We start from the raw sequence: 26,592 nt of genomic DNA on the forward strand, positions 1-26,592 counted from the left end.
TAATAATTAATAATAATTATTATTATTATAACTACAAAACATGGCATTAAAGGGACTGTTTGTAACTTTTTAAGCGTATAAATGTAGCGGGTCGCGACACATGCGGGTTCGCATAGGCGCGCTCGCGTGTGGCTGGAGCCTCGTCTCAGCTGCCTGCTTACCTTCACTCAGACAGCGCGCACGTGCTCGCGTACTCGCTCCACCTCTACTAGACGTGTACGCGCGCTCACTACACACTGCAGAAGAGTTAGTTTAGCTCTGAGAATATCTAGTGAATGTACAGGGGACGTTTGTGCAGAAATAAATGCTGCAGCTCCTCCAGACCAACTTGACGGGGCTCCTCCACGTGTTACGTTATCGTCTCGTTACCAACCGGGTGCCGGTGTCTCCCTGCGGCTGCCGGCTGCGGTCGGGAGGCGATAACGTAACTCGTTGAGGAGCCCCGCTGCCTGAGCCTGCGCTGAGGCAGGAAAAGCAAACACTAGGATCAGCATTGATTCATGGAGAGACCTTCGTCTGGTCAGCTAACATTACTGCCAAGCAGCTGAAATATAGAGTGATATTGTGCTTTTAGCTGACTTGTGTCGCCTCACTGTTTTGAGCGATGCTTGTTCATGTCTTTTTAGAGCGAGCAAGTTGCTGTTAACAAGCATTTCTGAAAGTTACAAATACTCCCAAGTCATTACAACAAAAGAGTAATGCCGGTCTTGCATCACTGTGTTGGGGTTTATTTCTGATTGGTCAATCACGGCATTCTGCGGTCTGTCATTTCTGTACAACAGACCGTTGCTATGTATAACAGACCGTTGCTATGGGCGCAGTTCTCACTCTGGCGGACCGTTTTTGTGTCCAAATATTGATTTATTCAGTAAGTAGCCTTGTAATAAGCGGGATAATGTACAGCTAGCGGCTCATTGTTGTGAAAGAATCCCCGACAGGGCGATGCTGCACCCCGACGCCATGATCGGCTCACTGTACAATATAAGATAAGATAAGATAAGATGAACCTTTATTAATCCCTGGAGGGTAATTCAGGTGTCAAAGCAGCAACATCAGCAAACAGAGTGAAACACGGGAGAGGTAAAGGTATACAAAAATGATAAAAACAATAATAGAGATATAAAAGAGACAGAGTGAATGGGTGAACATAGTGTGTACAGTCTATCAATAAATAAATGTAGTATGTACATATGTGCAGTCTATAAAGTATAAAGTCTAAAAAATATATAATATAAAGTATAAAGTATAAAGCATAATATACAGTATAAAGTATAAAGTCTAAAAAATATCCCTTACTTATCAACTTTTCACAGAACACGGATCAAATTTTAAATATTTTAGAGAATAAAGAGTACCACAAGCCATGTTAAATATCCGAGTCTACCATGTTTTGAGTAGAACTTGAACGCAGCACTGTGCTGACAGTGTCAATAAAGGTTTGTCTGAGCGGTGACGTCATTTGTTCCGCGTTGGCCTGGACGTGGCACCGAGAGGAGCTGCGCCCCCTCCGCTGATCTCCGCCTCTTCTCCGCTGATCTCCACCCGTTCCTCCGTCTCTACTGCGGCTCCGACCTGCAGCTTCTCACCGGACTAACTGGCTGACATTCTCCGCCGCCTGGTTTTTAATCCTACCGCCGAGGAACCGGGACATTTTCATTAGAGATGGGTCTGACGATCTCGGGACTGTTCGCTCGGTTCTTCGGGAAGAAGCAGATGAGGATCCTGATGGGTGAGGACCGAGGCTAGGCTAACTATGCTAACTAGCTCCGAGGCTAACTAGCTCCATGCTAGCCGGTGGGGGGCTGAAACACTCCCCAGCCTCTGATGTTAATGTTCCGGCTGACTCAGTGGAGCTGCTCGCTGACATCAAGTCCCGCCTGGTTGAACTAAAACTCAACTTTAGCTGAAAACATGATAAATAGAAGCTAACGCAGCTAACTAGCCGCCGGAGGCTAACGCTCAGAGCTAACCGAGTAGCCGTCTGACCGGGTCTGTCACCGGCTGTTTACCGGCTGGTTTTAACGAGTTATCTCTGTAATCAAAGGTTCATTTAACTGTAGTTTTAAAGTCAGTGAATATGAAGTTGTTTTAAAGTCAGTTTTCTGCTGTTTAATCAGTTTTCTGTCATTTAAAGTCAGTTTTCTGTCGTCTAGAGTCAGTTTTCTGCCTTATAAAGTCAGTTTCCTGTCATGTAAAGCCAGTTTTCTGCCATATAAAGTCAGTTTTCTGTCATTTAAAGTCAGTTTTCTGACATATAAAGTCGGTTTTCTGCTGTTTAGTCAGTTTTCTGCCATTTAAAGTCAGTTTTCTGACATTTAAAGTCAGTTTCCTGACATTTAAAGTCAGTTTCCTGCCGTCTAGAGTCAGTTTTCGGCTGTTGAAAGTCAGTTTCCTGACGTATAGTCAGTTTTCTGACATTTAAAGTCAGTTTTCTGATGTTTAGTCAGTTTTCTTTCGTATCAAGTCAGTTTTCTGACATGTAGTCAGTTTTATTTCGTATCAAGTCAGTTTTCTGACGTTTAAAGTCAGTTTTCTTTTCTTTTTTTTGATTTTTTTTTTAACTTTATTGCCATTAATTCAAATTAACAGGCAATTAATCATCACAAAACAAAACCACATTGAGACTGGGCCTCACCTGACATACATGTGCACTAAAACAAAGTAATGCCACATATGGATGGAGTGCACCACATCCACACACATATATACCTACAAAAACTATACATCCAAGACAATTAAGTACAGGATTCCTGACTAACGGTATTCTATAACTAACATCCATCTCCTTTTAAAAATAGGCAGTTTCAGTTTTACCTGGGCAGTACATGTATTCCATCATGTACACCTGTTTGATTCTTTGTAACCATTGAGCAATTGTGGGATGGTTAGTCTTCATCCAGTTAATAGTGATTATTTTTCTTGCAACCATCAATAAGATGTGCAGAACATAGCACTGATCTGTAGTAAACAGGTGTTCAGGTGATACTTCCAGTAAGAACAGTAGCGGGTCCAGGGGGATGTCCATTTCCAGGATTTTCTCAATATCTTCTTTGACATTCTTCCAAAATGTCCTCATTGTCCTTTAATATGTAAAGTATTATCTGATGTGTCTAACATTAGCTTTTTGTACATATGGGATATTTGTTTTTCTGTTGAAGTAGGGTGTTCAAACAGTTGTATAAAATGGGTTTCTATATTAGTTGGTTCTCTTTTAATATTCTCCCAGTCTTTGTGTTTTTGTATTATAATGTCTAACTTGTAGATATCTATAAAGGTCGCTTGAGGGTAAGACAAACTTGTCCTGGATTTGTGGGAAAGATTTAAACACATCAAGAAGTTGGGAAAAAATTTTCAGCCCTTTCACAAACACCTTCACATCCTTTCCTTCGCTCCCTTCGGGTACTTGGTAGATTCTCAGGTTATTACGCCTTGATCTGTTCTGTAGGTCTTCACATCGGGCCACCGGGTCCACCTCTCTTTGCAGCAGGTACCGGATGGCAAACTCGTGTTTCCTCCTGGTATCCTCCGTGCTGATTCGGCCCTGCGCCTCCGTAGTTCTTTTTTAGAGTTTTGTCATTTCGCCTTTCAGTTCTTGCATCGACGACTCCAGCTTTGTCATCGACAACCTGGTCTGGCTGTGTCCTTGTAGATTTTCTTTCTGTATATTCTCCATCTCAGCTAATATTTTGGATTCTGGTGTGCTAGCCTTAGCCGCCTCACTTACAAGAGTTTTGTTGCTTTAAGTTCTTATCCTTCAAATTCTCCTTTTTACTCAAGCCTTTATATCTGAGCGACAATGCCATGGTAAATTTGATTGGTTTGGCCGAGTTTGGAGCTCAACTTTTAAGCTGCTGTATCAAACATGGCGTCACCGGAAGTTTAAAGTTGGGTTTTCTGACGTTTAGAGTCAGTTTTCTGCTGTTTAAAGTCAGTTTTCTGACATTTAAAGTAGATTTTCCAGTCGTTGAAAGTAATTTTTTGGTCCGGTATCTCGTCTTGTTTCAGTCGGTTTGGACGCAGCTGGAAAAACAACGATCCTGTACAAACTGAAGCTGGGAGAGATCGTCACCACTATCCCGACTATCGGTAAGTGATCAATAACTAATCAATAAACGTGATAAACTACTGATGTGATCAGGTCACTTAGTTTCACACAGTTTGATGTGTTTGTGTCAGCAGCTGTTGTATTCTCTGAGGATTAAACATCAAAAAAAGACAGATTATAACTCAGATATGTTTCTGTAATTAATCCATTATAACTATTTTACCACAGTAAACATTGAGATTGGTCTCACAGACAGTAAAAGAGAGGATTAAACATCAAATAAAGACAGATTATAACCCTTACTGATCTATTTTAATTATATTACCACAGTAAATATATATATATATATATGTATATATATATATATATATATGTATATATATATATATATATATATATATATATATATATATATATATATATATATATATATACACACACTGTATAGTCTCACTGATCCACTCACTACTTCTCTAACTCATCTTCACTAAAACCGTTTACAACACTTATAATTAAATAATGAACGTGTCCCTGTTGCTGAGGCGTGGTACTCGTCCAGCTGTCTTAATGGTAACCTGGAGAACATTCATGATCCACCGCTGCAGGATGGTCTATTTATTTATTTCTGGAGGGTGAATTTTACCCGGAAAGGTTTGGCAACGCGCCGTCGGCCCGGTTAGACGGGTTGATCCAGTTCAACTGACAACGATTAGTGTCAAACAATGTGCTGACGTTCCTCAGCTGAGGTCAGGTGCTCCGGGTCACATGTCGATGTGTCCTCGAGCAAGACACCAAATTGCTCCCGAAGGCTGAGCTATTAGTGTGTGAATGAGTATTTAGATTAGATCCTGATGGGCAAAGTTGGCACCTTAGCAGCCTCTGCCATCAGTGTATGAATGTGTGTGTGAACGGGTGAATGCTGACATGTAGTGTAAAGTGCTTTGAGTGGACGGAAGACTAGAAAGGAGCTGTTTAAATGCAAGTCCATTTACCTCTGGATTCACTACAGACGTTGTGTGTCTGTAACAACAGGTTAAACAGATGTTGTGTTTGAGGTTCTGACAGATGTTGTCATGTTTTACAGGTTTTAACGTGGAGACGGTGGAGTACAAGAACATCTGTTTCACAGTCTGGGACGTCGGTGGTCAGGACAAGATCAGACCTCTGTGGAGACACTACTTCCAGAACACACAGGTACTGAACCAGAACCAAAATACACAGGTACTGAACCAGAACCAGAACCAAAATACACAGGTACTGAACCAGAACACACAGGTACTCAACAGAACCAGATCCAGAATACACAGGTACTGAACCAGAATACACAGGTACTGAACCAGAACACACAGGTACTCAACAAGAACCAGATCCAGAATACACAGGTACTGAACCAGAAGACACAGGTACTGAACCAGAACATACAGGTACTCAACAAGAACCAGATCCAGAATACACAGGTACTGAACCAGAACACACAGGTACTCAACCAGAACCAGATCCAAAATACACAGGTACACAACCAAGACCAGAACATTCAGGTGCTGAACCAGTATTGAATCAGCGTGTGTTGATGATGTTTGTGTTGGTGACCTCTGACCCCTGTAGAACCAGAACATTCAGGTGCTGACCCAGCAGTGATTAGTGTGTATTGATGATATTTGTGTTGCTGACCTCTGACCCCTACAGGGCCTGATCTTTGTGGTGGACAGTAACGACAGAGAGAGAGTAACAGAGTCTGCTGAAGAGCTCGCTAAGATGGTGAGCAACTCTTCTTCTTCTTCTTCTTCTCTGGTCTTAAAGCTGGCTTCATCCTTTTACTAATTCTCTATAAATCCCCACAGCGATCATTAAATCATTATTTTATTAATTCTCTATAAATCCCCACAGGGATGAATAAATTCAAATTTTCTGGAGTTTGTATCTGAGCAGTAATTTACGTCGTCACTTCCTGAGAGCCTCCTCGCCGGTTGGGACGTGTAACCATGGTAACCATGGTAACCCGTACCAACCCGTACCAACCTCATGTGACCAAACGATGATTTGTTAGAATCGTAAAGTACACCTGAAGCCTTACTGATGTTACAGAGCCATCCGCCATATGATGATGTCATCAGTTACATGACTCTCTCTGTAGATGTATGATGTCATCAGTCACATGATTCTCTCTCTCTATAGATCCAGGAGGAAGAGCTGAAGGAGGCGGTTCTTCTGGTGTTTGCAAACAAACAGGATCTTCCAAACGCCATGGGAGTCAGTGAACTCACCGACAAACTGGGTCTGCACAACCTGCGCAACAGAACTGTAAGGATCAATAACATATCACTAATCAATTACAACAATAATCTCTAACACCAGTAATCTCTAACATCAGTCATCACTAACATCCGTTATCGATGACACCAGTCATCAATAATATCAGTTTCCTCCCACAGTCCAAAGACATTTAGGTTAGTGTGGTTTTACTTCGGGTTCTCCAGTTTCCTCCCACAGTCCAAAGACATGCAGGTTAGCGTGGGTTTTCTCCGGTTCTCAGGTTTCCTCCCACAGTCTGAAGACATGCAGGTTAGCGTGGGTTTTCTCCGGTTCTCAGGTTTCCTCCCACAGTCCAAAGACATGCAGGTTAGCGTGGGTTTTCTCCGGTTCTCAGGCTCCTCCCACAGTCCAAAGACATGCAGGTTAGTGTGGGTTTTCTCCAGTTCTCACGTTTCCTCCCAGAGTCCAAAGACATGCAGGTTAGCGTAGGTTTACTCCGGGTTCTCAGGTTTCCTCTCACAGTCCAAAGACATGCAGGTTAGCGTGAGTTTACTCCGGGTTCTCAGGTTTCCTCCCACAGTCCAAAGACATGCAGGTTAGCGTGAGTTTACTCCGGGTTCTCAGGTTTCCTCCCACAGTCCAAAGACATGCAGGTTAGCGTGGGTTTCCTCCTGGTTCTCAGGTTTACTCCCACAGTCCAAAGACATGCAGGTTAGCGTGGGTTTACTCCAGGTTCTCAGGTTTACTCCAGGGTGTACCCCGCCTTCACCCAATGTCAGCTGTGATCGGCTCCATCTTAATTCAAATGTGGATGGCATGCTGATGACATCATGATGACATTGTGTAGAGCTCACCTGTCCAGGTGTGAGTCTATCTAACCCCAGTGTCTCACCTGTCTCCTGTGTGTCTCTCTCCTCAGTGGTACGTTCAGGCCACCTGTGCCACTCAGGGTACTGGTCTGTACGAGGGTCTGGACTGGCTGTCCAATGAGCTGTCCAAACACTAGACCACCTGGCAGGAAGCAGCAGACGTGATGTCATCGCCTGATGGCAGTGTACAAAGTGATGATGAAGAGGAGGAGGAAGAGGAGCGTTTACCTGAACTGTTTTTGTTTTTTTAAATTATAAATGTGTCGTCTGTAGGAGGAAGTGATGTCATGGACTCTGAGCTCACCCTCTTCTTCCTTTTTCATCTGTTGTTTCTTTTAATCCGCATGTTTTAATCATGTGACAGGAAGTAATGAAGAGGAGGGGCGGGGTTAACTACAGGTGACAGTTACCTGTGAGCAGGGGCGGGGTTAACTACAGATGACAGTTACCTGGGGGCGGGGTTAACTACAGGTGACAATTACCTGGGGGCAGGGGGCAGGGTTAACTCCAGGTGACTCTTACCTGGTCGTGTGATGACTCATTCCACTGAGCCGTACCTGAACGCCTCGTCATTCCGTATCAATGTGAAGAAGAAGCAGTGAGACAACGATGATGCAATAAAGGTTTTTTTTTCTTCTCAGATTTTTGTTTTTATTAAAAAGACATAATTGATTGAATATAATAATAATAATATTTATTAGATATATTAATAATAGTATTAATATTGATAAAATATATTATTAATATTAATAATGACCGAATATAGTATAGTAATAATATTGATCAAATTGAGTCAAATATTAAATATTTATTCAGTATTTGACGCGTTTTTTTTCAATTGGTATTTGAACACATCGTATTTTGACCTGTCTCGTCAAAAGCAAATATTGCATTTTGAAACTTGTTGAGGCTGAATGATTAATTAAAATAATAATTTAGATATGTAATGAGAGAAATCTCTTGTTATAATGTGAGAAAGATCTTTTTATGTTGACACACCACCCGGTCATTATTATTATAGTCTTGTTTTTGTTTTTTTAATCTGACACTTTTCACATAACAAGATATTTTTACATCATTAAATTCTTATTTCTAAATATGAAATTATTCAGTTGTAATAGGAACTTTTCTTTTCATTTCACTAAATGTTTTATGTTTTAATGGAATCGTTTAATATATAAATTATAAGATGAAAGATTAGTTAGGATATGATTTAGTTTTTATCTTTAATCGTCACTAAACTAAATCAAACATTTTGTCGTATCAGGATAAAGTTTGTGTAGAAAACATTTGTTCTGCAGTAATAACCAGAAAAATGACATTTTGTTTATGAACGTTTTTCTTTATTATTACTAAACTAATTCTTCTGTTTCATGAGAAAGTTGTTTACTTTGTCGTATAACAAAACTTCTACAAAAACTCCTGTTAAATGATTATTAATACATCATTAAAACATAAGTTGAGTTATAATGACATAATGAAAGTTTTGTTTTCTACTAAATGTTAAATTTTATCTCATGACATTCATTCATTCACTCACTCGTCACTTAGAATCTGACATCAGGCGGCGGCGCTACGCAGAGTTACACCACATCACACGTGATCTAAATATTATATCAAATATGGACAATGTTTCACACTTAAATCATAAATCATTTATTCAGTTAAATACACAAATTCAAACATACAAAACTTTATTTAAATCAAACACAAGTTGAGTTTAATAGAGTTGGAAACATGTCTGACTTCCAGCTGGTGATCACTCTGATGGACCAGCTGATGACCTTTGAACTTCCAACATCGCTGCTCCTCAGACCACCACCTGACCTCTGACCTCTGCCTCATTTCCTGTGTGTCCATCTCTAAACACTGATTGGTTCCTGCTGGTTGTTCTGACGTTTGACCACGAAAACCTTCTGACCAGAAACCGTCACGGCGTAGACAAAGTCCTCCAGGATCACTGAGGAGACAAGACAGACCAAGTGAGAGGGTGAACGTCGGGGGAGAGGGTGACAGACCAGGTGGGAGGGTGCACGTCGGGCGAGAGGGTGACAGACCAGGTGGGAGGGTGAACGTTACCTGACATGCGTTTGAAGGGCGGCTCAGCTGATCCAGGTAACCTGAACCGACCGGCTGTTCGAACCATCTGCATCATCACACCTGCTGTGTGTTCATCGTTCTCCAGCTCACCTGCAGACTGAAACACAGGGTCAAAGGTCAGAGGGGACACACAGGGTCAAAGGTCAGGGGGGAGATGGACTCATGAAAACTGAAACTATCAGGATATTTGGAATATTTCATAAATTATAATGTATGAAATACAACACACCAAACGCCATTCAAAATCCCATAAATTTAACAATTTATCTCGACTCATATGAAACTTAATTCTGTAAACATTTTTTTTAAATAATAATTAATCTCAACACAAAACACGATTCAATAAGACACAAACAGAACAAATAAATCTGTTTAAATCCTTGTTGAAGTAATCCTCGTTGATTTTATAAACGCTTAATTCATCACTTTCAATGAAAGTGACGAACTGATTAAACTGATATTTGAATGAAGTCTGGTTTGGTCTTTTTGGGGATCAATTATCTCATTTTTAGCCATCAAACTTATCCCAATACCAAACACCGTTCAAAACATTCAGCATTTAAAATATGTCCTCTCTACTAAATCTTGTAGAATCTGACTGATGATATTTTGGATCATTGGGAACCAAGCGTTAACTGGGGTTATAAATAATCCAGAGAACAACGCCGAGTCCTTCGGTGACTCCCACCGACCCAAAAGATGTCTTTTCCTTCAACAGAAGAGCTGCAGATTAACCAGCAGTGAAGGGAATGTTAAACAGACAGGAAGTTGAATGGACTCTGGTCTGTTGTTTTGTCACTCACGGCCAGGACTCCGTCCTCACTGATGACCAGGTACCCGAGCTGATCCGGGATCCGGTCCAGACCCGCAGTCAGAGCCGCTGTCGTCTGTAAACAAACAGGCTGGATGAGAGCAAGCTAACTGCTAACAGCTAACAGGCTAATCAGAGTTAGTAAGAGGCTGTAAAGAGTCACATGAACGTCACACTGAGAGCTGAAATAACTTCAACTTCCTGTTCTGTCTTCATCTTTTCACACACAGAACAGCAAATAAGAGGAACGAGAGTACAGAAACATCAGAGACACCTGAACCTGAACTCACCATCCTTCTTCTTCTTCTTCTTCTTCTTCTTCTATTGTTTTTACAAGTTGTTGCTGCACTTCCGTCTTTCTTGTGATTTTTCACGTGACTGTTGAGGCATTCAATTGCTGTCGGAAATACAAAAGACCACAATAACACTTCTTCTTCTTCATCTTCTTCTTCTTCTTCTTCTTTTTCTTATTCGGTGTTTAGTGGCGGTTGGCAAACCATCTTAGAGGTGCATTACCACCACCATCTGGACTGGAGTGTGGAACAGGAGAATGTGCAGAAACAAAATTAAATAATAAATAATAATAATAATGAGGAAACTCTAGATTCGTTTAACTAAATCAGTTTCTCTTGAAGGGATTGTTGGTAACTTTTTTAAGCGTATAAATGTACCGGGTCGGGATCCCATGCGTATTCGCATATGCGCGTGTGGCTACGCTCTGCTCCTCTGCCTGCTTGCCTTCACTCACACACCGCGCACGTTCTCGCTCCACCTCTAGACGTGCACGTGCGCTTACTCCACACTGCAGAAGAGTTAGTTTAGCTCTGAGAATATCTAGTGAATGCACAGTGGACGTTTGTGCAGAAATAACTGCTGCAGCTCCTCTAGACCAAAGGAGGTTTCCCGTGTCTAGTGACGGGGCTCCGCAGAGAGAAACGTTATCGTGTCCGACCGGGTGCCGGTGTCTTCCTCTGGGCGCAGTCGGAGACGATAAAGTTTATTTTCCTGCTTCAGCCTCGAAGCAGGAAAAGCCAACACTAGTATCAGCATTGATTCATAGAGAGACCTTCGTCTTGTCAGCTAACATTACTGCCAAGCAGCTGAAATATAGAGTGATATTGTGGTTTTAGCTGACGTGTGTTGCCTCACTGTTTTGAGCGATGCACGTTCATGTCTATTTAGAGCAAGCACGAGCCCGACGCTGACTTTCGTTGACTTCACGGCCACAGGTGTCACTGTTAACAAGCATTTCTGAAAGTTACAAATAGTCCCTTTAAAGACTGAATAATTCCACAGTATATGTTATCTGCTGTATTCCCCAATAGACCTGACAATGAAAAGTCCTGATGTTTTGCCTTCCTTAGTGACTGTAAAAGGTGATTCCTCTGGATGCTGTCATTCCTGCAGTGGATCAGTACATGTTCAACAGTTTCTGGTTGGTTACAGTGTGTGCATTTCCCAGTTGGGTGCTAGCCTATTCTATATAATGTATGGTTAAGAACTGTATGTCCGATTCTCAGTCCAGTGATGACATTTTCTTCCCTTCCTTTCCAGCCCACCTTTCTCCATGCTCCAACATGTTTTTGTATATTGTACAGATGCCTTCCAGTTTCATACTGCCATACTGTTTGTGCATATGTCTTGATGAATGGCTTAGCCACCACAATAACATAATGACACATCAACACAAAGAGCATAGAATCAAAGAGATGAAACTCTGGTGTTTTTTGTTTTTTTTACAACAGCTGCTGCTGCCATTTTGAACTGAAAACGCTGATTATATTTATAATATTTTATTGTTCAACACAGGACATTTCAGTAGAATCTGACAATAGAATAGAAATAATATAGTTTTACTTTTGCACGGCTCTATGTAGGGGGACGTTTTACTGGCGTTTGGTTGTCGCTTTCAGTCCTAAATGGCGGAAGCGTATCTCTACGAACATGAGCAGTAAAAGGAGAAGAAGAGTCAAACGAGATTAAAGTTTGTACTGTTGAAGATTTGAAGCTTAGATTTACGATGAGCACCTGAAGGCAGCATACTCGGATCTAAACATGACGTCGTTGATATAATATAATATATATATTATGTATTATATGTATATATATATATATATATATATATATACATATTATATATATAATACATAATATATATATAATATCTATATATATAATATATATTATATATATAATAATGTTTTAATTCATCTGGATGTTATTTAATTAACTTTTTAATTTGATTAGTTTAATATAAATAATATTATTAAGTTTAGTTTCAGACGTCTGATCGATTATTGATTTGTTGATGACGTGTTTCCGCCACAGCAGTAGAGCGGAAGTTCCGGTCAGCTGACCTCCTCACATCACATCACATGACCTGTATCATCTGGCAGTAAGCAGACCTGTTTTCTCTCTTCTCTCCGTTAAACCCTCATATATCTGGAGCTCCGTGATGGCTGGCCGCGGGAAACTGATCGCTGTTATCGGTGACGAGGACACTTGCACCGGCTTCCTGCTCGGTGGGATCGGTGAGCTCAACAAGAACCGGAAACCCAATTTCTTGGTGGTGGAGAAGGACACGAGCATCACGGAGATAGAAGAGACCTTCAAGTAAGATCCTCCATCAAACACACACCATCCTGAGCTCTGCGCCAAACTCCCTTCACAAATCTATTAATTCTACCTTTCACTGTCATATGAAGTCATTGAAGTGATTTATTTCACTGACTGGACATGTTTTAATCCTGAGGGGCCAAGTGTCAACTCGGCATATAAATAATCCCGCTAGCAGCAGATATGAACCACTCTTTGTGATTTTCTAAATGTAGAATTACATTTTCCAGCGTTTATCGGAATATAAAATTGGTTGTAATATGAATGGAGTTTGGTGTGGTATCTTTTAGCCTCTCTGGACTCATTTTGTGAAGTGATCAACCTAATCCTCAACCCAAAACCAAAATCCAACAATCAAGCAATTTAAAGTATCATGGCGATATTATCAATTAATTAATTGTATAAATTAACTAAAATATTTTAATCACCAGGGACCAAATGTAAAATCTGGATATAAATAATTGAGCACACAATGCTGAATTCACCAGTAGCTCCTACCCAGTCAACATCTGTATGTGGGGCCCATGTGGGTAGTAAATGGGCTGAAAAATGGGCCCTATATGGGATTGTCCGCGGGTTCCATAATGACCCAATGTCAATTGCCCACATGGATTCCATGCAGGATTACAATGGGTGCTATGTGGGCCCCAACTGGGCAACATACCCAAGACCCGTCCTGGTACCAGCTTTAAGTTCTATGTGGGTACTACATGGGGACTACATGGGCTGAAATGTGAGTTGTAAGAGGGTTTCTCCACAGTTTCTATGTTGGCCCCATGCACTAATTTCCCAGTAGTCACCCAACTAGGACCCACACAGGTAGCCCACATGGGGAGGCTACGTGGGACCAACTTAGTTGACCCAAGTGGGCCCCAGATAAGATGCCCATTTTGGGCCCATACCCACTTGGTAACCAGGTACCAGGTATACCAGGTATAACCAGGTATAACCCATGTGGGGCCCACATAACCATGTGTTAATACTTAAAATGTCTAAATGTCTCTTTATAATAAGGGCACATTTTCCGATATCAACAGGAATGTTAAATTATAGAAATTTGAATGGAGTTTGGTCTGGGTTTTTTTTCTTTGGTCAGTAATTACAATTTGAACCTCTTTGGCCTCGTGTTTTGCAAGACAAAAAAATAGATTTAACTAATCTGACACCAAACTCCATTCAACAATCCAGCAATTTAACTTGTACTTGTACTGGAAGATGTTGAAGACTGTATTTGATTACCAGAACTTGCAAATGTTGTGATGATGATGAAATTAAACACTTCTGAATGCCAAATTCTTGAGTAGTTTATTATTAATTCCTAACATATCTTAACTCTTTGTTATACTAAGTGCACATTTGTAACAGTCAAAGTGAGTGTTAAATTGATGGAAATTTGAATGAAGCTGGTGTGTCTGGTTACTATACTCATTCCTGTCCTCCATCTTCTCTGCAGGAGCTTCTTGGCTCGTAACGACATCGGCATCATCCTGATTAACCAGTTCATAGCCGAGATGATCCGCCACGCCATCGACGGCCACATGCAGTCGATCCCGGCGGTGCTGGAGATCCCGTCCAAAGAGCATCCGTACGATGCATCCAAGGACTCTATCCTGCGCCGCGCCAAGGGCATGTTCTCCGCTGAGGACTTCCGATAAACACGAACCTGCCGTGTGATTGATGTAAACGTCCCTGACTCGTTGTTTCTCTGTACAGTGATGGTAGATCAGCCGTATTAATAACTGAATATATTGAATTGTACTCTCATTCCTCTTATTTGTTGTTCTCTGTGTGAAAAGATGAAGACAGAACAGGAAGTTGAAAATGTTTCAGTGTCATGTGACTGAAAGTTTTCCTTCCTCTGAGCTGAAAATATCTACAGCATGTGTTTTATTGAGTCAGTTTGTGTTTGTTCCAGATGTTTTAACTTATAAAATTATAACAGATGTTGAAGAAAATAAATGATCTTGTTGTTTGTGACGTTCTGCTCCGTCTGTTTTATTCAAATCCTCATTTCTCAAAACCTTTTTTACTTTTTAATCTCTGAAGACAGAACACAACTTGACTGATAACTGGAGTCAGTAAACGTTTATTCTTACATTCAACATCTAACTAACATCTGTCAGCTGTTTTATTTACAGAGTCCCTGAAGGGTTTGTTCCTTCTGATCCAGGACCAGCTAGTGTTCAGTTCAAAGGAAATTATGCTTTTATATCCCATTCATCCTTTGACAGTAAACGCATCACAAATGCCAGAAAGACTTCAACTGACGCAATCATCTTAATGTAAGGTATGTATGTATTTATATATGTATATATATGTGTATGTATGTATGTGTGTGTATATATATGTGTGTGTATACATACACGTGTATACTGTATATATGTAAGTGTGTGTATACTGTATGTATGTGTGTGTGTATATATGTGTACACACACACACACATATATATATATATATATGTATATACACGTGTATATACGTGTATATACATATTCATATACATATAGTCACATTAAAACAAAATCTATAACCAACGAACCAACAAATGATCTTCAATGACATGCCGATGCTTGTAGCAGATACCAAATGATCACTTTAGTAGGGCGCAGCACCCAACAGGCCCCATGCACATCAGGCACCTGATTGTCAGCACCTGGAGCTCAAAACAAGAGTCAATACCAACAGGAGAATACACTGTTGAGCATTGGCAGAGAATTTTGCCAATAAGGCCCGCGCGATAGGGCAAGTTGAAGCTGGTGTTCCACAAAACCAAGTTGCATCCTGGTTGAGGAATGGAATGCCATCCCACAGCAACGTGTGACCTCAGGCCTGTACCACGAAGCAGGATTTTGCGTTAGCAAGGTAACGTAAGGTTAACTCAGGGTTTTCCGTCCTACAAAGGTGGTTCACTTCTTACCGGGGTAGATCACCAGGTAACTTGTGCTGAACAGCTAACCTGCCCCGAAGCAGGTTATGTTCCAGATAAGAGATCAACTCGTATAAAAGCACCGCCTACTGACCAATCAGAGCTCTGTGTGGTGATTGTATGATAATATTACACACATATGAAGAAGTTTAAGTCATAATCCAGGCTAAAAACAACACAGTTTAAACTGACAGATGGAGGAAGGACAGCTGGCTGTATGCTGTGGGTGTTTACCGCTTTGAATTATATTTTCATACTTATTTTTAAACTTGCTCTTGAGTCCGTTTCACACTGCCTGAGACGGGGACGTAGCTGAAAGAAGGTTGAAATAGTCATAGACGCTGCATCAATAATATTGGCCATGATTAGGTATAATCCAGTCATCCGTTATACACTTATAAAGCTATTTATATATAGACGAGTATATCTGACTTTTGAGTGTTCCGTTAAATTAATAACTGTTAATTTGCGCATTTACACATCAGGAGTTTTTTCTTTCGCCAGCTGTTCTTCCTACATTTGGCAGCTTCAACTGTGTTATTTTTAGTCTGATTATGTGTTTAATTTTCTTCGTATTTGTCTAATATAGTTTACTCTTTGTAAAATGTGCCGCTCTGCCTGTCTGTCTGCAAGTCTGTAGACTTGTCCACATTAGTGATTGGTCAGATGCTGCAATGCTACCGCCCCGTTCATGTGAACGCGCTCATAACCAGACTGAGAAACCCTGGGTTGATTTACCGAGTTGATAACCACCTTTCGTAGGACCGCTTAGGGTGATCTCGGTTGTTAGGGTTAGTGAAGCCAGATAACGATAAGATACCCTGGGTATGTTGAACTCGCTTCGTAGTACAGGCCTCTGGTTGGTGACCAGCATGAGGAGGAGGTGCCAGGCTGTTGTGGCTGCGTATGAATCTTCCACCCTCTACTGAGGCTCCTGACGGTGTATTAAATGAATAAAGTGTAAAATAGCCAATATGTCTTGTTTGTTCCTTGTTACAGATAGAGTTCAATCATCCAATCGACCAAACAACTCAAAACAAGAGTCAATACCAACAGGAGAATACACTGTTTACCATTGGCAGAGAATTTTGGCAAATTTTTCTTGGGCGCTACCCACATAATCAGCTGTGCTGCTCATCCCACAAATGCATGATCCTTACAAGTTGGACATCATTGTGAAGGTAAATAAACAGGCTCTCCAACAATGTAAAATGTACCCTCCAGATGCTTTATGAGCAGTCTGTCATCAGACAGGCACAGAAAATTGTGTCAGACCCAACTCACATCTTACATCAGGAGTACCAACTTTTACCTTCCGGCAGGAGATATAGAGTCCCACGGTGCAGATTGAACCGTTACAAACATTCATTCTTGCCGATGTCTATTAAACTCCTCAACAACTCGTAACATAAAGCTATCATAAGGACAGTGCAATATGGTTAGACAGTGCAATATGTTAAATAGGGACAGTGTAATATGTTAAATAGGGACAGTGCAATATGTTAAACAGGGGAAGTGCAATATGTTGCATCTGTGTAATATTGGCAAGACGGTAGACGGTGCAATACCTGCCGTTGTGTGTGTGATAGTTTGTGCCATTATGTACGTGGACTGTGTATGTGTTGAAACATCTGTTTCTGTGAAACTGTTTCCCTGTCTTGTGTGGAATCGTTTATTATTGTTGTTGATGCTGTTTTAATTTAGTGCTTGTAACTGCAGTTGGACGGAGCCCAGGAAAAATTTCCCCACGGGGACAACAAAAGTATATCTTATTTTATCTTATCTTAAAATACAATGCCAATTTCATTGTAACAACAGAGAAATAATCCACCAAACTCAAGTTTTTCCGAGTTTATATAAATAATGTTTTAAATATTTGGAGTGGTGTAATAATCTGTCGACGTCATAATCAGTTAAATTACATCAGAATCTCCTTAAAAAATAAAAGCCCGTGATGCTGACTCTTTTATTTTGAAGAGGCCTGTGCCGGATGTGTGTGGAGCATGTTTCCGGTAGCTAACCAGGTGTGTGCTTCGCGGTCGGCTCAGTGTCTCGAGTGTCTCCGGTGTTAACGGACCTGTCAACATGTCTTCAGACCCGTGCTCCTTCTCCTCCGTCACCAGGTGCGTCACCAAGCACCTCAACCTGTCGCTCCGCCTGGACTTCGACCGGCATGTCATCCGGGCCAAGGTGGAGCTCACCGTGGAGGCTCTGGAGGACCGCTTCTCATCTCTGGTAACGTTAACGGACCCGGTGCTCTGCTCCGGTAGCCTCAGAGCTAACGGGTCACTCATTACGGTTTCACACCGTGCTGATGGTCCCTGAAGGGCTCATTAAGTAAAACTGAAGTATACATTTCAGGAAGTTTTGGTTCTCACAGCTCAGAACCCGCCCGACAAAATGTCAAATTATTAAGAAATCTGTGATTATATTGTTTATAAATTTAGAAAAAGAAGTTTTCAAACACTTTAGAGGCCACTCTATAATTCGGCTTAATCCCGTTCATCTTGTGTCAGTTAAATTTAATACATTTGAACTTTTAGACCTGATCTGTCTTATGAGGTCTATAAGCATTGTTTATGTTTTGAAACTTTAAATTCCTTTGCTTGTGAATGGAGTTTGGCGTGATGCACATGCGATGTAAAACAAACTTAATTTATTGGGACTAAACCACTTCACACAGTTATGATTTCAGGCTCCACAACCAAGGCTGAGCCCCATATGAGAACTATGAGGACTTTAAGAACTTTAAACATGCACTATCTGCAACCATCTTGGACTCTAACCACTGGCGCACTTTACACTTACTTTACACTATACATCCTATATACCACTTTATTGACTGCACATATGTACATATTACATTTATTTATTGCACATATTAAATGTATTTATTGACGGACTGTGCACACTATGTTCACCCATTCACTCTGTATCTTTTATATCTCTATTTATTGTTTTTATCATTGTTGTATACCTTTACCTCTCCTGTGTTTCAACTCTGTTTGCTGATGTTGCTGCTTTGACACCTGAATTTCCCTCCGGGGATTAATAAAGGTTCATCTTATCTTATTATCTTATCTTATCTTATGATTTAGTTATGTTATAAGTAAGACTGTATTTATTGCTTGACTTTGACTTGAAGGCTGACCCAACAGAACAGGTGTGTTCACCAGTCTATTAGAAATGTGTTGATCATAAATGTCAGATATAAAGTTTTTAAAATCCTTTAAAGGCCGCGCTTTGAATCAGCATAAAGTAATGTCACTGTTTTTATTCATATTTGTACTTGGTTCATTTGTTTTTTCATTCTCTTCAGGCTGGAATCAGCAACAAACAGAAGATAATTCATTCTAGCAGCTAACTGATCAGGCATATTATTCCACTACAACATCTACGTATTCATAAAATGTGTTTTATTAAGTATTTAAGTAGTTTCGAGCAAACAACCTGTAGATTGCTCAGATTTTGAATGGAGTTTGGTGTGACGTGGTTTTAGATTTCAGACAGACTGAAGTTATCGTGGACTTTGGTTTGACGGTCCAGGTGTGAGACAGGCGACTGCTGACTCAGCAGGTCATTCAGAACCTCATTAATAAAAGTGTTGTTTTATCTGCTGCAGACTTTGGACACCAGAGACCTGCAGGTCGTCTCAGTGAGCGCTAATGGACAAGAGGCCCGGTTTACGATGGGCCCTAAACACAGCTTCAAGGGGACTCCGCTGGAAATAACGCTGCCCTTTGACCTCTCCAGGTGACCCCTTCTTCTACTTCCTCATGCAGTCTTTTCAAAATAAAACCCCAGTAACGTGCATTTGTGTTGTGGACCAATCAGAGGGCAGCATGTGATCGTGGAGGTGACCTATGAGACGTCTCCGTCGGCGACGGCGCTGCAGTGGCTCAGGCCCGAACAGACCGCCGGCAAGAAACAACCGTACCTGTTCAGCCAGTGTCAGGTGACCCGATCACTATTATTGATCTGTTATTGATTATCGATCTGTTAGGTTCCATGTCCGGTTCCGTGTTCTTCCTTTAGTGACTGTGGTCAGAACATTTTGTCGTAAGTTCAAGTTTCTTCATCACAAACATCCGTCAACCGTCTGTTTGAGGTGACAACACTTTGACTTTGTTCCACTTTTATCAAACTGTCGCCTTTGTTCCTGTTTTAGGCTGTATCCCAAACTACACCTACTACAGTACATACTACTGAGGAACACAGTACATACAGTACATACTACTAAGGAACGCAGTACATGTAGTAATAATATACTACTAGTATAGTATGAGGTTGTACAGTATGAGGTTGTACTACTAGTACAGTATGAGATTTAGAATACAGCCAAAGAGTTTCCTCTGAGGTCACGACCTCTGATTCAGATATTTTCCCACTAGATATGTTAAAGGAAAGACAATAATAATAACAATATTAATATTAATGGTATGGTACGAGATGACGTGGTAATTTAACACTTGACTGAAGACAGTAAATCTAATCAATAAAGATGGCTCACGTTGTGTTACAGGCTCATCACTGCAGGAGTATGATTCCCTGTCAGGACAGTCCGTCTGTCAAACACACCTACTACGCTCAGGTAACACACACACACACACCAAACGCAAAGACATTTTCTTTGCGTGGGCGTAATTAACGGCATAAAGCGACAAAGTCGCTACACGAATAAGTGAAAGTGACGTCAGTGATGATGAATCAGAGATGGAGGAGAACCTCATGGTCGCAACAAAATACAGTATCAACATGTAAACATTTATGAATCTGAGTTAACATGCAAGGCTGGAATATGTTAGCGATTGGCATTAGAACTAGCTGTGTATATACTAGTGATGAGAATAAGTACTAGCTGTGTGTATGCTAGCAATCAGCGTTAAAGTTACACAATGTAGATATCGATGTGTATAAACAAGAACGTCAATGCTGTATTTAATTTACACTACGTAATTTTGAGTGTTGATGGAGCAGCTATCATGTTAGCTTAGCATAGCACTGATCCAAACTCCATTCAGAAAACCAGCATTTTAAAAGTTGTCTGCTTGTCGTCTTGGTAACAGACCTGACAAAGCATGAATTCAGATCTTTTACAAATCGCCATCATGATGTCGTTATTTCAGCATCTTTCTAAATCACAGCTAAGTCAGGGATAACGTACAGCAAGCCAGAAACTCCTTCGTCTGTGTGTTGTCTCTCAGGTGTCGGTGCCTAAAGATCTGGTGGCCGTGATGAGCGCCGTGAGAGACGGACAGGAAGTCGATCCTCAGGACAACAACCGCATCATCTACAGGTTCAGACAGCCGGTCAGTCTGCTCTTCTTCTACTCCTCTTTTAGACCCATTTAGTGTGGATGATGAGGTCATGGTGTTAGCTGGAGGCTAAACAAAGGAAAGACTGGAGGCTAACACTAGCAGTGGGCTAAAGCTACACATCTAAAATGTCATCTTGCTGTGTTGTTGGGTGCCAGACTCCAGATATCACAGACATTAGAGATGACAAACTCAAACATCATGGTTACTAACAGAAAATATTGATCAATATGGTGATAAACAGTGTAAACTGATTAGTCTGATGGGTCAGTGTTTGGTCAGATGATGTTCAGATGAACTGGTGAATAGCAGTTAGCGCTGTTAGCACCGTTAGCTGCTAGCTGCCTTCTCAGCTGTTGCCATTTTGAGCCGTGCGGAGGAAATGGAAATGCTCCCAATCTCATATTTAGCACCTTTTAAAACGTTTTCAGCTTCAGACAAATGATAATCGTAAAATCTGTGAAAAAATTACTCCAACACAAATTCTGACTTTTATTCTGAAAATTCTGATTTCAATATTTCCTTTGACTTGAACTTTTTAATATATTTTTTGGAAGAATGTTTTTTGTCCTTCCTATGAAAAAAATAGATGAGACCCCTGTAGAATAAATCTGACTATTGTTGATGAACAAATACATTTATATAATTTTAATGTAACGACAACATGTGATGACATCAGTTTATTCACTCTTTGACCTCTGACCTTTGTCCTCAGGTGCCCATGCCTTCTTACCTGATAGCCATCGTGGTTGGAGCTCTGGAGAGCAGGTACTCTCTCTCACCTGTTCTCTGATGTCATGTTGTCACCTGCAGCAGGTAAACAGTGTTTCTATGCTCTGATTGGTCGACAGGGAGATCGGGCCGCGGTCCAGGGTTTGGTCGGAGAAAGAGTTTGTGGATAAAGCAGCGTTTGAGTTCTCTGAGGTGAGTCACGACATTTCACCCTCAACCCACTGGTTTCACTACCACTACTATTGGTAACCACTACTGTCACTACTACTGTCACACCTAACCCTTAACCCACTGGTTTAACTAGATCCAGTCGTAAACCTCGAATGACATACTATACTCTGACTTTTTTCGACATACTATACTATGAGTTTTTGTACTTTTTTCGATATCTTATACTATAACTTTTTTTCGAAATGCTATACAGTGACTTTTTTTTTCGACGTACTATACTTTGAGTTTTTATTTACTTTTTCCGACATATACTATGACTTTTTTTTAAAACTTTTTTCAACTTTCTACACTATGACTTTTTATTTATATTCAACATACTGTATATACTATGACTTTTTTTTCGACATACTATATTTTTTCGACTGACTTTTTTTTAACTTTTTCAACATACTATATATATGACTGTTTTTCGACATACTATACTATGGTTGCGTTTCGAATTTTGCGTCCTTTTTGCTTAGGAAGGTTCCTAACGGAGTGAAATGACCCGGAAGTACCTCAGTAGCAGCCATGACAAGAGCTGTTCGAATTCACCAAATGCTGAGAAAAGGATCTTCAATGATTCCTTTATTATCTCCTTTAGCAGAGGATACACTGGACAATCCTTTACCAAAGGAAAAGAGAATAATATCCCACAATTCCTTGCGGCCGCAGCATTTAATGCGACGCACCAATCGGCCGTTCATAATAACAAACTATATGCTTATGTTGCATATTATTTTCATAACCTCATACACTAATTTGGATTCATGTTTAATATGAGTGGACAGTGACAACCATTTAGTTTCACTTTATTTTTAATTAATTATTTATTTGGAACATGTAACAAATACCTCAGTAAAAAACAAAACAAGAATAACCAATAAAATGAACAGTAAACAATCAATTAACAAATAATCAACATAAATAAGTATTACATATCCCAAAAGAAGTTGGAAGAAGTATATGGTCCTACACCTTCTCCATAACTCCAACAATTAACTCAATATTTATCATATATTTCTTTGTTTATTTCAATTCCAACCTTGGTAATGAAGTGATGTTTTTCGCCGGTTGTCCACGTTAGGTCAGATGACCCTTTATTATATGTTGATAAAGTGTTCCAGCAGCAGGAGGACCTGTGGTATCTCTTTCACACACACACACCGCGGGTAAAGGAGCCTGTCATTGAAAGACCTATTTAAAACGCACAGAGGGAGCAGCACCTTTTGTAGTCCATATTCAGAACATTGTAGTTTCACCACTTTTTACGACATACTGTACAATGACTTTTTTAAAAACGTCAGTATAGTATGTCGAAAAAAAGTCATACTAGCATGTCGGAAAAAAAGTTATAGTATGTCAAAAAAAGTAAAAAAAAAGTCATGGTATAGCATGACGAAAGAAGTCATAGTATAGCATGTCGAATTTTTATTTTGAAATCATAGTATAGCATGTCGAAAAAAGTTAAAAAAAGTCATAGTATAGCATGTCGTAATATAGCATGTCAAATAAAAAGACATAGTATAGCATGTTGACATTCTTTAAAAAAGTCATATATAGTATGTCGAAAAAGGTAAAAAAAGTTATAGTATGTCGCAAAAAAGTAAAAAAAAGTCCTGGTATAGCATGTCGAAAAAAACGTCCTAGTATAGTATGTTGAAAAAATAAAAAAGTCATAGTATAGCATGTCGTAATATAGCATGTCGTAATATAGCATGTCGTAAAAAGTAAAAAAAGTCATAGTATAGCATGTCGTAATATAGCATGTCGTAAAAAGTAAAAAAAGTCATAGTATAGCATGTTGAAAAAAGTCATATAGCATGTCGAAATTGTTTTTAAAAAGTCATAGTATAGTATGTCGGGAAAAAAAAAGTATAGCATGTCGGAAAAAGTAAAAAAAAAAAGTCATAGTATATGTAGAAAAATTCGTCATAGTATAGCATGTCGGAAGAAAGACAGTATAGTGTGTCGAAAAAAAGTCATAGTATAGCATGTCGGAAAAAGTTAGAGTAGTACCTCATAACAGTCATAGTATAGTACATACATTGAGACATACTCACGTTGACATTAACTCATTCATGTTCCTGGATCAGACAGAGACCATGTTGAAGACCGCTGAGGACCTGGCAGGACCGTATGTCTGGGGTCAGTACGACATCCTGGTTCTTCCTCCATCGTTCCCCTACGGAGGCATGGAGAACCCCTGTCTGACCTTCGCCACGCCCACCCTGCTGGTACATATATCTATATAAATATATATATACATATTCATTAATAAAGTCCTCACACGTCACCTGAGTAACGGCGTCTGTCTCTTTACAGGCAGGAGACAAATCTCTGTCCAATGTGAGTATGAGATACTAGTCTGTAGGAAACTCCGCTCCCCTGTTCAGCTTCACGTGTTCACAAGTTGTTCTTCCTGTCAGGTGATCGCTCATGTTATTCTTCCTGTCAGGTCATCGCTCATGAGATCTCCCACAGCTGGACCGGTAACCTGGTGACCAACAAGACCTGGGAACACTTCTGGTAAACAAACACCATGAACACAGGATTCATTCAAACACAACAATCGGAGGATTCAGGCTTCAAAATACTGAATCATATTAATAAAATAAAATAAATATAATTAAATGTTACTCCAGTAACAGAGGATGTCAAACAGATAAATGTTCCTTCTTTAACAGTATGAAGCAGATCTGTACAAGACATTTTCTGTTAACTGTTAATTAATCAATAAGGGTGGGTCACATGGTGTACCTGGAGAGGAATAATCAATAATCACGTTGTGTTCAGGCTGAACGAGGGTCACACGGTGTACCTGGAGAGAATGATCGGCAGATCTCTGGAAAGCGAGCAGTTCAGACAGTTTAAAGCCATGGGGGGCTGGAAGGAGCTGCAGGAGTCGGTGAGGACCTGGACCTGGTCTTGGACCTGGTCTATATGTACTGTATGTTGAGCCTCAGCAGATTGTTTCTCACCTGTGTGCGTCATCACTCTAGGTGAACACCTTCGGAGCCAACAGCCCTCTGACCAACCTGGTCCCCAGCCTGCAGGACGTGGACCCCGACGACGCCTTCTCCTCGGTGCCCTACGAGAAAGGCTTCGCTCTGCTGTACCACCTGGAGGAGCTGATGGGGGGGCCAGGTAAGACCTGGACAAACCTGGACACATCACAGAGTGGTCCTGGTCCTGAAGGTACTCATTCACCTGTCGGTTCTTCTTCTTCAGAGGTGTTCATGGGCTTCGTGAAGTCGTACATCCAGCTGTTTGCCTACGGCAGCGTCACCACGGACGAGTGGAAGAACTACCTGTTCACCTACTTCAAGGACAAGGTGAGGCACACCTGGACCAGGAAGTCCACCAAGACCTCTAGAGTCTGGATTGTCGACCTGAATGTGGTGTCTTTGTCTCTCAGGTGGACATCCTGAACAAGGTGGACTGGAACGCCTGGATGTTCACACCTGGGATGCCTCCAGTCAAACCTCAGTGAGTGGACCCTGTCAGACCCCCATCAGGTCCTCCAGTCCCTCTCTAGACCTGATCTGTTTGTTCATGGTTGTGTTTCAGGTACGACACCACGCTGGCAGACGCCTGCATCGCTCTGTGCCAGAGGTGGATCAAGGTAAGACCTGGGCCCCACATAGACCTGTTTTTATAGTTGTTCAGAGTCAAACCTCCGTCTTGTGCCCCCCCTTCAGGCCAAAGACCAGGACCTGAGCAGCTTTAAAGAGTCCGATGTGAAGACGCTGTCGTCCCACCAGCTCATCGAGTTCCTGGCCCTCCTGCTTCAAGAGGTAAACCTCTTCAGTCCACTTCACTGACAGTCCAGTTCATAGAAAGTCCACTACACTTAAAATCAACTTCACTTCACCTCAGTCCACTTCAGTTGACTTGTTTGTCCTTCAGGATCCTCTTCCTCTGACTCATGTGAAGAAGATGCAGCAGGTTTATGATCTCAACGCCAGTATGAACTCAGAGATCCGCTTCAGGTAAGAGTCCTGGATCAGGTCCTTCGTTTGAAACTCTGCCTCCTCCCTGGAAGCCTCCTGATGATTGGCTGTTCTCCCTCCAGGTGGCTGAGGTTGTGCGTCCGGTCCAAGTGGGAGGAAGCGGTTCCGATGGCGTTGAAGATGGCGACGGAGCAGGGCAGGCTGAAGTTCACCAGACCGCTCTTCAGGTATTTATTTATTTATTTATTTATTTATTTATTTATTAGGTGGTTTTATATTCTAGTCTGGACCAGTTGAGATGAGACTGATGGGTACCTGCTCTTCTTCTTTAGTATTAGTATCAGTATTAGTCTAGACCAGTGTTAGACTGACTCTGTTTTCGTTCTTCTTCAGAGAGGTCTTCAACTTTGAGAAGTATCGTGACGAGGCGGTTCGAGTGTTTCTGGCTAACAAAGGTGCGATGCACCCAGTTACCTCCGGACTGGTCGCCAAAGCCCTGAAGGTGGATGCCACCAACGCCACCAGTCTGTAACACCAGAAACCAGTATGGAACCAGTATTAAACCACAATGCCAGTATCAATCAGAACTCTTTTTATTTGATTCAGTTTGTTCTGTCTGTCTGTTTACAGAGACTGAAAACAATAAAATGTGTCTAAAGTAAAAACTCTGCTGCCTTCTGTCTCATTATTATTATAATAATAATAATATATTCATTATAACACTTGGTAAATATCAGACTTATCAAACCCACAAAGGCCAGC

The 26,592-nt window shown here is 40.9% G+C and overlaps 4 protein-coding genes across 8 annotated transcripts; 3 read left to right on the forward strand and 1 right to left on the reverse strand.

The window, feature by feature from the left end:
* Window positions 1–1,451: 1,451 nt before the first annotated feature.
* LOC141761629 (ADP-ribosylation factor 4) lies at window positions 1,452–7,807 on the forward strand. Of its 4 annotated transcripts, none has more exons than XM_074625085.1 (7): window positions 1,452–1,729; window positions 4,006–4,086; window positions 5,130–5,299; window positions 5,353–5,523; window positions 5,732–5,803; window positions 6,221–6,346; window positions 7,218–7,807. In XM_074625085.1, the coding sequence occupies exons 1-7, from the start codon at window positions 1,663–1,665 to the stop codon at window positions 7,302–7,304; spliced, it is 774 nt and encodes a 257-aa protein (XP_074481186.1). In that variant the 5' UTR covers window positions 1,452–1,662; the 3' UTR covers window positions 7,305–7,807. The 4 variants fall into 4 exon arrangements, with proteins under 4 accessions (XP_074481186.1, XP_074481187.1, XP_074481188.1 ...); XM_074625086.1 differs by having other exon boundaries at window positions 5,395–5,523; XM_074625087.1 differs by having other exon boundaries at window positions 1,453–1,729; window positions 5,428–5,523.
* A 992-nt stretch (window positions 7,808–8,799) lies between these two features.
* On the reverse strand, window positions 8,800–10,463 carry lamtor4 (late endosomal/lysosomal adaptor, MAPK and MTOR activator 4). 2 transcript variants are annotated; one of them, XM_074625090.1, is made up of 4 exons: window positions 10,369–10,463; window positions 10,071–10,154; window positions 9,247–9,364; window positions 8,800–9,127 (listed from the first exon to the last, which is right to left on the reverse strand). In XM_074625090.1, the coding sequence occupies exons 1-4, from the start codon at window positions 10,369–10,371 to the stop codon at window positions 9,030–9,032; spliced, it is 303 nt and encodes a 100-aa protein (XP_074481191.1). In that variant the 5' UTR covers window positions 10,372–10,463; the 3' UTR covers window positions 8,800–9,029. The 2 variants fall into 2 exon arrangements, with proteins under 2 accessions (XP_074481191.1, XP_074481190.1); XM_074625089.1 differs by having other exon boundaries at window positions 10,351–10,386.
* Window positions 10,464–12,405: 1,942 nt separating this feature from the next.
* On the forward strand, window positions 12,406–14,671 carry atp6v1f (ATPase H+ transporting V1 subunit F). Its single transcript, XM_074625472.1, has 2 exons — window positions 12,406–12,691; window positions 14,148–14,671. The coding sequence occupies exons 1-2, from the start codon at window positions 12,534–12,536 to the stop codon at window positions 14,347–14,349; spliced, it is 360 nt and encodes a 119-aa protein (XP_074481573.1). The 5' UTR covers window positions 12,406–12,533; the 3' UTR covers window positions 14,350–14,671.
* Window positions 14,672–17,608: 2,937 nt separating this feature from the next.
* Window positions 17,609–26,495, forward strand: lta4h (leukotriene A4 hydrolase). Its single transcript, XM_074625104.1, has 19 exons — window positions 17,609–17,855; window positions 19,243–19,373; window positions 19,455–19,575; window positions 20,143–20,211; window positions 20,825–20,929; window positions 21,651–21,703; window positions 21,787–21,859; window positions 23,974–24,114; window positions 24,203–24,226; window positions 24,336–24,406; window positions 24,674–24,785; window positions 24,880–25,024; window positions 25,109–25,212; window positions 25,296–25,366; window positions 25,448–25,502; window positions 25,579–25,674; window positions 25,787–25,869; window positions 25,953–26,057; window positions 26,224–26,495. The coding sequence occupies exons 1-19, from the start codon at window positions 17,706–17,708 to the stop codon at window positions 26,360–26,362; spliced, it is 1,848 nt and encodes a 615-aa protein (XP_074481205.1). The 5' UTR covers window positions 17,609–17,705; the 3' UTR covers window positions 26,363–26,495.
* The last annotated feature ends 97 nt before the right edge of the window (window positions 26,496–26,592 follow it).

Source organism: Sebastes fasciatus, chromosome 23, assembly GCF_043250625.1.
Source record: "Sebastes fasciatus isolate fSebFas1 chromosome 23, fSebFas1.pri, whole genome shotgun sequence".
Taxonomy (NCBI): domain Eukaryota; kingdom Metazoa; phylum Chordata; class Actinopteri; order Perciformes; family Sebastidae; genus Sebastes; species Sebastes fasciatus.

Coding starts and splice junctions, on each gene's coding strand:
- lamtor4 (XM_074625089.1), bottom strand. CDS start 10,371: ATGGTGAGTTCAGGTTCAGGT. Junction 9,365..10,070: donor GTGAGGACGGAGTCCTGGCC/GTGAGTGACAAA, acceptor CCTGTGTTTCAG/TCTGCAGGTGAGCTGGAGAA. Junction 9,128..9,246: donor GCCCTTCAAACGCATGTCAG/GTAACGTTCACC, acceptor TTGTCTCCTCAG/TGATCCTGGAGGACTTTGTC.
- lta4h (XM_074625104.1), top strand. CDS start 17,706: ATGTCTTCAGACCCGTGCTCCTTCTCCTCCGTCACCAGGTGCGTCACC. Junction 20,212..20,824: donor AACACACCTACTACGCTCAG/GTAACACACACA, acceptor GTTGTCTCTCAG/GTGTCGGTGCCTAAAGATCT. Junction 25,675..25,786: donor TGGCCCTCCTGCTTCAAGAG/GTAAACCTCTTC, acceptor TTTGTCCTTCAG/GATCCTCTTCCTCTGACTCA.
- atp6v1f (XM_074625472.1), top strand. CDS start 12,534: ATGGCTGGCCGCGGGAAACTGATCGCTGTTATCGGTGACGAGGACACT. Junction 12,692..14,147: donor GAGATAGAAGAGACCTTCAA/GTAAGATCCTCC, acceptor TCTTCTCTGCAG/GAGCTTCTTGGCTCGTAACG.
- LOC141761629 (XM_074625085.1), top strand. CDS start 1,663: ATGGGTCTGACGATCTCGGGACTGTTCGCTCGGTTCTTCGGGAAGAAG. Junction 5,804..6,220: donor CTGAAGAGCTCGCTAAGATG/GTGAGCAACTCT, acceptor CTCTCTCTATAG/ATCCAGGAGGAAGAGCTGAA. Junction 6,347..7,217: donor ACAACCTGCGCAACAGAACT/GTAAGGATCAAT, acceptor CTCTCTCCTCAG/TGGTACGTTCAGGCCACCTG.